Here is an 11,173-nt window from a genome sequence, read left to right on the forward strand (position 1 = left end):
GAAAAAAAAGAAAAGAAAAGAAAAGAGAAACATAGAATAGAAAATGTCTCCTGGTTTGTGTCCTGGAATAGAGAAATGAGCACAGGCTTTCAAATCAAATGGCAGTGATTTCATATCCTGCCCTTGGCACTCACCCAGCATCTCTGAACCTGAATATTTTCATCCAGGTTGACTTAAGGATGAAATGGAAAAAGGTTTACAAAGTACCTGGGGTATAGTGAAGGATTCAATAAATGTTCTCTCCCTTTTCTTCTATATTAGTTATCTATTGCAAAGTAACAAATTAACCCAAAACTTAGCAGCTTAAAACAGCAAGTGTTTTTCTGATAGTATCTATGAGTCAGGAGCCCAGGCAAAGCTTTGCTGGGTCTTCTGGCTCACAGTCTTCCAAAGGCTGCAATCAAGGAGTAGTACAAGGCTATGGCCTCATCTGAAGGCTCAACTGAGGGAGGCTTCCTTTCCAAGCTCACTCATGTGGTTATTAGCAGGTTCAGGTTTTGGCTGGCTCTTGGTCAGACACTCCCCCAACCTCCAGCTTCTTACGACTGGGCCTCTTCATAGAACACCCACAACAAGGCTACTGGCTTCCATCAGAACAAGAAAGCAAGAGAGCAAGAGAGGGTGAGCAGGATGGAAGTCACTGTCTTCTGGTAACCTCTCAGAGGTGCTGTTCATCACTTTCACCATATTGTGTTTGTTAGGAGCAAGACATTAGGTTCAGCCAACGTGCAAGGGAGTGGAGAGAATTATACAAGGGCACGAATACCAGGAGGCATGGATCACTGGAGGCCATCTTAGGGGTTGCCGGGAATCCTGTCCTCCAGCCCCCATTGATTCACATCCCCCACCCCATGCAAAATACACTTAAGTCCTCCCAACATCCCTAAAAGTCTGCTCCCCCTTCAGCATCAACTAAAGTTCAGAATCTCATCAAATCAGGTATTGGGGTGGGGACTGCTTGGGAATGACTAGTCACATGCAGCTCCTAGAGTACAGTTCCTCCCAATCTGAGAGCCTGTGAAACTAGAGAGACACAGTATCTGCTTCCATACGCCTAGCATTAAATGGTGTAACAGGCATGGGTTAGCTCTGTATCTGTCTCCTTTTTCTCTAGATGTTTAATGAGACAAGTATTTTAATTTTGTATTCCACTAATTTATTTATTCAACAAATACTCATTAGGTACTTACTATAGACTCCTTATTTATTTTGCATTCCCATTTTACCAACAAGGAATCTGAGAATCAGAGGCAAAATATTACAGCTTAGCCCACTGAATTATTTTTTCTTCTGTAAAAGGATCTCTAGGGTTCTCCACCAATGAGGACTTTCTAGTCACAGCTGCAGTGAGGTTTGTACTTAGCTATTTAGACCATCAACCACAAAGACCATACATTCAAAATCTTTTATGTTGCAGAATAAGAATAATTCAAGCTAATAAAAGATGTAGAGAATACTTAGATGTATTTGTTGATAATAAGAGCTCATTTAATATTGTAGCAAAGGCAAGATCGGGGCAGGATCAAGGCAGATAAATTTCAATCATGCCTAATGATAGTGTAGACAAATGGTGTTTTTCAATTGTGGCTATATACATTCTAACACATTCAATTTTTTTGAAAAAGTGAGGCTTAGGCCCTATTCCTAGAAATTTGGGTTTAACTAAATTGGAGTGGGCCCCAGGCATCAATATTTTAACTTTCAAGTGGTTCTAGGACAGACAGGTTTAGGGGCTATTGAGAGACCCAGAATGGCAAGTACTTAGAACATTCACACGTCCCCCACCTCCCAAGCTCCTAATATAAATCATTTATTAACCAGGCCCCTCAATGTCATTGGTTGGAATGCAACCTTGGAGTCCTTCTCATCCCAGGACTCCAGGTAGCCCCTACCCATGAAGCCAAGTTGACATATGGACGGAGACATATGTGTTAGCCCTGACAAGCCATACTGGGCATGCTTTCCCAAATCCACAAATTATCAAAGGTGTAGAAAAATAGAGCCCCCTCCATGTTGAGCAGATCTCACCCATGTAGACAACTGAGGTCTAATTACCCATTGCAAAGGTCCATTGGAAGAGCATAGGAAAAGGTCCAAGATGGAGAGGGAATTTACAACCAAATCTGATAATGGTTTCAGAACCTCAAAATACTTCACCTGGAGAGGACACATGGGCAATATACATGAAGAAGCTCTCCTCTTCCTGGGTCCCTCCAAAGAGTTGTGTAAAGCCCAAAAGTGGAGAGTAGATGCTCTTCAAATCCCACTTCTGTCACTTACTAGAAGCATAACCTGGCTTGCTATTGAAACTCTCTCAGCCTCCTTTTCCTCCTTTTTCAAATGAGGACGATGGTGCCTATTTCACAAGAATAGTGCAATGTATGCATGAGAAGATGTACAAAGCACTTCACAAAATATGTAGTCAACAAATGCTGCTTGTCACCTTTATTCTGTCAGTGTTGGTGGAGTGCTGGTACTCTCAGTTCACTAAGAGTTTTCAGGACAGGAACGGTCTTAGAAGAGAATCAGAACAATGTTCTGAGTGCTTTCCCTGGAACTGGCATTGTATTATTAATATCCTAGAAATGGGAGACCTGTGTCCCCTGGTCTCATACCTGGAATATCAAAATGGTGCTTCATTAACAGTGTCAAAGCAAAAGTCTGATGGATCTGCCTGCTCTTGTGAGTAGGAATACTCATATTCCCTTTAAGCTCTTCCCCCGAATTGGCCTAGAGGCCCAGGGGGTTCCACATGGACTCAACATTCTCCGCTTAACTCTCCCCTCATATCAACAACTTCCTCCTATCAAGCTTGACATCTTGTCCTATTTCTTCCTATTCTAGGTGTGGCCAAGTCTAGTCTGCTGTTTAGCTGCTCTATCCCTCTCCTGGATATTGACTCTTGAATTCTTGATCCCTAGGAGCTTCCCACACTGCCTGTAAAATGGAGTGCAGAACCACTGCATAGAAACAGGAATGTTCTGCCCTGTACTGTCCGCTCTTAAGGACGCAGTCACAAGAAGACCGTTTTAAAATTCTCATTGTGTAATGCCCTTACACACTCCACATGCATCATAGCACATAACCCTGACAATAAACTACAAGGTAGGCAGCTAATTATTCCCATTTTAATATTTTTTAAAACCTAGGAAGGTAACTTAATCTCTTTGACTTCCAGGTCTCATGAACTAGAACATTAGAGAATCAAGATTTGAACCAGAGGTGATGATGTTTAAAATATGTCTGCTAGATATCAAAATGAATGCATGGGAGTTGATATATGTACATAGGTAGGCATAGAAATAGAAACAGATACTCATGGGTATGTGTATATGCACATATGAATATGTGTGCATGGATATACATGTATCAACTTCCCTCTGTCTTTTGAGAGGATCTAGAAACAATGTCACCGCAGTTAACAATGAACAACCTAGTGCCCAGGTCTTGATTTCTCCATACTATTTTCTACTAGAAGGAACCCGGGTCACCGTGGAAAAAATGACTGATTCCAAGGCTTGGACAGGGAATATGCAAGATGAGTCTGACATATTTTGTGTTGAAAAGTAACAAACTACTCAAAGAATAATGCCAGCATGTCAAAAGGACACAAAAACCAACTTAAAGGTCTCCCACTAACCAAATCTAGGGCAACCTAAATATCATGATAAGTATGGATACCCTCAGTTCACTGAGAGATTTGAGGACAGGGACAGTCTTAGACGACAATAGAAAACAGTGTTCTGAGTGTTGCCCCTAGACTGAGCGTTGTGTTAATATCCCACAAATGGGACACATGTGTCCCCAGGTCCCATACCTGCAATGTCAAAATAGTATCTCATTAACAGTGTCAAGTAAAGGATTACAACCTATTATAAAAACTAGAAACCTGGACCAGGCATGGTGACTCATGTCTGTAAATCCCAGCACTTTGGGAGACTGAGGTGGGAGGTTTGTTTGAGCCCAGGAGCTGGAGACCAGCCTGGGCAACATAGGGAGACCCCGTCTCTACAAAAATAAAAAATTTACCTGGGCATGGTGACATATGCCTGTGGTCCCAGCTACCTGGGAGGCTGAGGTGGGAGGATCACTTGGGCCCTGGAGTCAAGATTGCAGTGATCTGTGATCATGCCACTGCACTCCAGCCTAGACAACAGAGTGATACCCTGTCTCAAAAACAAACAAACAAAAAACTAGAAAACCAAGATTCTATGCCAATGTAAATAAATATATAAACAAATGTTTTTCCTTACAGTAGAAAACCAACAATAAATTTAGAAAGATGATGGAATTTTTTTAAAAACAACCTTTTCACAACCACAGTAATAACTGATTCAGGGAACAGTCACTAATAAATGCTAAAACCAATGGATGCAAGTTTGAGAAATAATAGGATATAGTCATAGTCTCAAAGTATTTCTCCAAAGGAAATACTTATTAATTATAAAGGGTAAAACGGTGGACAGCACCGTAACCCCACGAGCAAAGTTAACGCTGCTGGTAATGGGACTAATTAACAGCACCTGCCCCTCTTGCCATGAGCTAGAGAAGTGCAGCATGGCATCTGTGATATTCCCGCCCAGTGTGCATGACAGAATCTAATCACGGAAAAGCACCAAAAAACCTGAGTTGAAGGACAATTCTACAAAGTAACTGGCCAGGTAATCTTCACAAAGGTCAGCGTCATGAAAGACAAAGCAGCGGAACTTTCAAATTACAGGGGACAGCTAAATGCAACACATGGTCTTGGATTGTTTTGTTATAAAGGACATTATCGTGAAGTCTGAATAAAGTCTGTAGATGAGATGAGAAAATTCCCTATTTTTAGGAAATATGCAACAAAATACTCCAGAATAAATGGGCATCACATCTTAGGTGACTCAGAAGAGAAAGGGAAGAACAGAGATAAGTGATACAGTGAAATATTGATGTTTGGGAGATCTGGGTAAACAATATTTAGAAATTCTTTGTACCATGTTGCAAGGTTTCTGTAAGTCTGAAACTGTGAGAACAAGTTTTTTAAAATAAAGCATAAAATGTAAAACATCTTTTCTGCAAATTCTTTGGCACTTTTCCCATGAAGAGGTGAAATCTAATTGCCTCCCCTTGAATATAATTTGGACTTAATGAGTCACTTCTAACCAATGAATATGGTGTATGGAGGCCTGATTATAAAAGAAGATTCAGCATGTATCAGAGCAAGAAAGTTCTGGGGCATGTGCTTAGTGTTATATACACTCTGTGTGGTTCGTGTGCACATTGCTCAGATAAAGAAGACAGAACTCAGAAAGGTGCCCAAATTCAGATGACTAATAAATGATGGAACCAAACTTCAAACTCAGGGCGGTGGAGCCTCCAATCCCAGGCAGGTGGCCTTGTGGACAGGGAGCTGGGACCTGGAGTCTGTCCGCCTGGCCGAGGCCTCTTGGGTGCTGCAACATGGGTATTTGGGGCTGGGTAATTCTCTGTGCACCATAAGTTGTTTAGCAGCATCTTTGGCCTCTACCCACAAGATGGCAGGAGCACCTGACACCGAGCTGTGACAACCAAAAATGTCTCCAGACATTGCCAAATATCTGTGGGGGTGCAGGGTGCAAAGTTCCCTCGATTAAGAACCACTGACCTGCACTGAACCCTGGTTCCACCACTACTCACATGACCTTGGACAAACAACCTTGTCCTAAGGTCCTCTGTGACCCCATGTCCTCATCTGTAAAATGGAAAAATAATAACGTGTAAGGTTAATGTGAGGAATAAATAAGAATACAGGAAAGCACTTGGCCCATCATGTAAGAGCTACTTTGCCCATAACCCTAGGGTGCCTTCCCTCCAAACACAAAGCCGTGCACAGAGCGGGTACACAATGAAGATCTGCTGTTGTATAGCTGTGGGGATGAATCAGTTAACCATTTCAGTAATACATGAACAAAAAACCGAATGTTCCGATCTGTGAACTAGTGCATTTGCTGACTGAAGGTGTCCTGGCATCCTCTCTCACCATCAAAGTGCAGTTAGGATTAAAGACTCCACGGTCAGGCTACCTGGGTTCAAGTTGAGCTCTGCCACTCAACAGCTCTGTGACCACAGGCTGGTTATACAGCCTGCCAATGCCTTCATCTCCTCATCTGTAAAATGGGGTAATAAGGGTGCTTATCTCACAGGGCAGTGTGAGTCAAATTAATTAATACATATGTTGTACCCACCATAGGCCGAGTCTCTGTCATGCCTGCTGCGATTGCTGCTATGGCAATTAACATTAATCCTATCATGCTCCTCTTTTATAGCCTTCCAGCCACACTCCTCTGAGGGCGCCAAGAACAACCCCATGTCCAAGCCTTTGCACTTGCCACTCCCTGTGCCTGGATTACTCTCCTTTTCAGACATTAGCAGCCCTCCAACCCCTACTTCATCAAGGTCTCTCTTCATGTGCGTCTTTGGAAAGTCCTCCCCTGACCACCATAAATAAAACAGCAGCTTCACCACCCTATTCACCCTGGGTTTTTTGCAGCATAGCAACTACCCCTGCCTGGTGTTACCTATCCTGATCAGTACAGCACAGTGCAATGCAGTGCAGTATAGTACAGAACTCTTTATTGGCTTATCTCTCCCCCGACTCACATAAATGTCCCAAGACAGCAGAGAATTTGATTGACAACTATATTCCCAGCATCTAGAGCAATGCCTAGCGCATAGTACATAATAATGGTGAGTGATATTTTACAGGAAATTCCAAAGTCCTTACATAATCTATTTTCCATAACACAGAACTTGTCTAAACTGCAGCCTAGAACAGTGTTTTTCACAAAAGATTTTGCTTATAGCAACCCTTGCTTTAGAACAGAATATTGTAAAGACTTCCAGATCAGTTAGATTTGAGTTTCTCAAACCGTGACTGTGGACTCCAGAGAAACAGTAACAGGAATTCCACCAAACAAGGTTCACAAGGTGAACGGCATTGGGAACTGATACAGAAACTTCCCCAACTGGAGGATGCATCGTGCACAGGAGAAGCTCTAAGAAGTCCTATCGAGAAAGCAGGTATTGAACCTGGGTTTGCTGAACTTATTTCACCAGAGACCCCATCCATTAACATTTGCATCGCAAAGCACAATTGAGTAAACAGTGATCTAGTATAAGTGTTTCCATTTGCAGACACAGACGGAAAATGAGGCCCAGAAAGGTTAATTGACTCATTCAAGGTCACGCGACCGTCTCCTGAATCCTAGAGCTGCGTGCTTTTCACTGCTCCTAATGTTGCCTAATGGTTTGCTTAACTATCCATTCACAGGAGGTCAGAAACTGAACACGGACCTCAGATTCCAGTATCATTTTGACTAAATTATATATAAAAATTGACGTACTGAATAGGATTTGCTTTCAATCTCACTGTTCCAGAAATAGTCATTCATTCAACAAGTATTCATTAAGCATTATGTGCCAGGAACTGCACATTTTGCAGTGATCAAGATATGGCTGCACAGAAGACTGACAATAAAATTATCCTTAAAGAGATCCAAATTGATTGAACTGTCCTTGATAAAACTGCTTCAAAGCAGGGACTTGCAAGAAATTGCATATTCTCATTTCATTTGCTTCCATTAATAGTGCTCACATTTAGATCTGATGGTAATAATATGCTCTCAACTGGTGTGGGTCTGGAATAAAACACTCGCCTTGACTGTGCACACTGCGGAGAGCAAAAACAAAATGATTGGAGTCAGCTGGGCTTTTCTGTTGAGCACCTCGACCTACAGATTTTCCAGTTTCAAGTTCATTCACATTTCATCTCTGGCTTCTACATTTTAGTTAAAAAGCATTTCCCTATTTTGCTCTTGTCCACTAAGGAAAATGCCTATTTAAAAATAGCGTTTCTTTTTTAAAGCATCTTGATTCACACATTTCAAAGCTCTTCAGAAAACACGATTTCTCAAAAGCCATGTCATTCTAAAACATGCTACAAATTTCAGATGGAGAAAGATTCAAGGTATTATTCTACATGATCTTTTCAATGAACTGATCGCAACTGTCTAGGAATCAGGAGAGTTGTCTTATGTTACTTCAAAACAGATTCCAAATGAGAAAAAAAAAAAAATCTGGGCTTGAGAAGATCTAATGCCATGCCATTGAATCCAGGTTTCAGCACAGAGCCAACGTGTGTATAAGTAATAAAAAGAAACCTGAGAAAACAGAAGCTCCTCAAGGTCCTTTGCCCTGGTGTATCTTTAAGGCCAAACTGTAAAGAGAGTAAGCATGTACTTCCAGACCCAGCAAATATCTTCTTTGCATTTTAAGGATGCACTCATGGTTTTTTCAGAAGCAATCCTGAAACCCAGTGTAGCGAAGCAAAGACAGTCACCGCGTAATACAAATCATTTGTGTTTATTAGACACCAGAATAAATCAGGGAGACTTCTTCAGCTATGGTGAAGAGACACCCATCAGCACAGAGAGAAGAAATGACATGAGCACAGAGTCATGGGAATCCAGACACAGGAAAGCTATGCTCCCACCGCATCACTGCACACACACACAAACTGCTGTTTAAAAATCAATTCAAACACAAACAAGTGACTGAACAAGCCATTAGTTTAAAAAGGGAGGGGAGAGCATATTTTTTAAGGACCAAGTATCACTTTTTTTTTTTTTTTTTTAAGGACGCAGCACTATACTCTCTTCTCTAATAGGATCATTGGTCCATCTCTGGTAGGCTGGGTATATTTGACTGAGTTTATTGCAACTGCTTCGGCCAATTATTTGAACCACCAATCGGTGCGGTGAGGTTTCTAAGCACATGAACTACTGCACAGAAACACATGTTAAAGGGAGAAGCACTGGAAAGGCATGTATTTGCGTGTGTGTGCATGCTTGTCAGTGTCTGTGCAGTTATGCAGATCCATGAGGGGGTTTCTTAATGCAGTTTAATGGAATCCATTTGGGGTGAAAGGTGTTATTTTGCCTAAAGAAATCTCCCCCTCACAGTCCAGCTCCCAGACAGACTCTGCAACAGGGTCACCATCTGGGGATGTCTGATAGATCTGGGACATGCGATCGAAAGGACCCTCCTCCTCCTCATCGTTGTCCACCTCCGGGTCGCCGGGGGTAACAGCGTTGGGCATCATGTGGATGTAGGCAGCTGCGATTTCCTTGTGGAAGACGGTGTCTTGGTTGTAGGAGATGAGCTCATTGCTGATGTTCACCGTCTTCACCGGCGTGCGGGAGCAGACGTGGCCGCACCCCAGCAGCTGGGCAAACACCTTCCGGAAGTCGGCATTGAAGGCATAGATGATGGGGTTGAGCGAGGAGTTGGCCCAACCGAACCAGACGAAGACGTCGAAGGTGGTCTCACTGACGCAGGGGAAGCCGGCCGGAGGGCCTTCGGGGTGTCCACTGCAGAAAGGGACCATGCAGTTAAGGATGAAGAAGGGCAGCCAGCAACACACGAAGACCCCCATGATCACAGACAGGGTCTTGAAAACCTTGGTCTCCTTCTTGATGGAAGCGCGCAGGCTGGTGTCGAGCGCGCAGGCTGCGCTGCTCCGGCAGCTCTGCGCGTGCTCTGCGGCCCTCTCCAGGGAGGAAATCCTGCGGATCTGCACCTGGGCGATGCGGTAGATGCGCGTGTAGGTCACGATCATGATGGCCACGGGGATGTAGAAACTGACCAGCGAGGAAGAGATGGCGTAGGTTCGATTCAGGCTGGAGTCACAGTTCTCTGCCGTCACGTCGGGTTCCCAAACGTCCTCCTCCCAGGGCGTCCAGTTGGCCAGGTTGTTAGTCAGGTCCAGCCCGCCCCAAGAGCCCGCCTGGTCCCTGTGCCAGTTGAGCTGGACCGGAATGAAGGAGATGAGGATGGACAAGGTCCAGGCCAGGCCGACGATGACCAAGGCCATGCGCTGGGTCATCTTGCGCTCGTAGCGGAAGGGCCTGGAGATGGCCCAGTAGCGGTCCACGCTGATGACGCACAGGTTCAGGATGGAGGCTGTGGAGCACATGATGTCGAAGGCCACCCAGACGTCGCAGAACGCTCCAAAGGGCCAGTAACCGGCCACCTCGGCGACTGCCTTCCAGGGCATGACCAGCAGCGCCACGAAGAGGTCTGACACGGCCAGAGACACGATGAAGACGTTGGTCATCTTGGTGCGCAGGTGGCGGCTCCGCACGATGGCTGCGCACACCAACACGTTGCCCAGTAGGGTCCAGATGATGAGTAGGGTCAGCAAGCAGGCAGTGACCACCTGTGCGGGCCCCAGTGGCGGTGCCCCCGCCGAGCCCCCCACAGTGTTCCCCTGCGCCAGCTGCTGTTGCGGCGCGAACTGCCCCGGGTACGCAGTGCTGTTGCTCCCTGGCGGCAGCATTTCGGGCTGGGCTGCAGGGGCGGTCTGTGGGCGGTCCCAATTTCAGCCCTGCGACCCCCAGGCAGCCCCATGGGGCACCCCAAGGATGCGCCCCCTCAGCCAAGGGACCCTCGAGCCCCAGAGGGCGCTCACCATGAGCTGCGCCGGGCCCCGGAGCGCGCGGGGACTTCTCTTGCCTCCTGAAGCGCCTCTGGCTCGGCGGCGGTGGTGCGCCCCTCCAGTCTTAGCGCTGGGGACAGGAAGCGGCTGGTGCCTGCTGACAGCCAGGGCTGTTCTCGGGAATCTGCAGCGCGCCGGACGGCAGCGGCAGCGGCCGTGTCTAGTTCAGAGCGGGAGAAGAGAGCAAGCCGCCACTGAGGGGCTGGGGCAGGCAGCTGCGGGCGCCGGGCTGGCACTGCGGCGCTGCCGCGGTCCCTGGCCGCTCCCGGGCCCCGCGTCCCGCCCCCAGCGACTCCGCGCTCAGCTCTCTCGAGCTCCCGCCCCATCTGTGCCTTGGCGACCTCGCTCACCGCGCTCAGCGCCCCAGAGTTTAGGGGAGATCCCGCAGGTCTGAGGGGCGCCCCAGCGCCAGACCCTAGCCCCGGGCCGGGGAAAATTCTCCCCGGGAAGACCGAACGGCGCTTGGCGCAGCCCTGGAGCCCTAGCCCTGGCCACGCTTGGGAAACAAGAGGTGGGGTAGGGAGGAGGACGCGAGGGTTTCCAGAGGAGGAAAGAGCATTTGAAGGGTAAAGGGGGCGGCCTTGGATTGCCCACAGACCTGAGTCCCAATCCGGACTTTATTCCCAGCTCTGCAACTTTGAGGGCCTTACAAAACTTTAC

At 46.2% G+C, this 11,173-nt stretch overlaps 1 protein-coding gene across 1 annotated transcript; it reads right to left on the minus strand.

The window, feature by feature from the left end:
• Window positions 1–8,363: 8,363 nt before the first annotated feature.
• On the minus strand, window positions 8,364–10,944 carry DRD5 (dopamine receptor D5). Its single transcript, XM_008017903.3, has one exon. It carries the CDS (start codon window positions 10,352–10,354, stop codon window positions 8,918–8,920), a length of 1,437 nt encoding a protein of 478 aa, XP_008016094.2. The 5' UTR covers window positions 10,355–10,944; the 3' UTR covers window positions 8,364–8,917.
• Between the last annotated feature and the right edge of the window lie 229 nt (window positions 10,945–11,173).

This window comes from Chlorocebus sabaeus, chromosome 27 (assembly GCF_047675955.1).
Source record: "Chlorocebus sabaeus isolate Y175 chromosome 27, mChlSab1.0.hap1, whole genome shotgun sequence".
Lineage (NCBI taxonomy): Eukaryota > Metazoa > Chordata > Mammalia > Primates > Cercopithecidae > Chlorocebus > Chlorocebus sabaeus.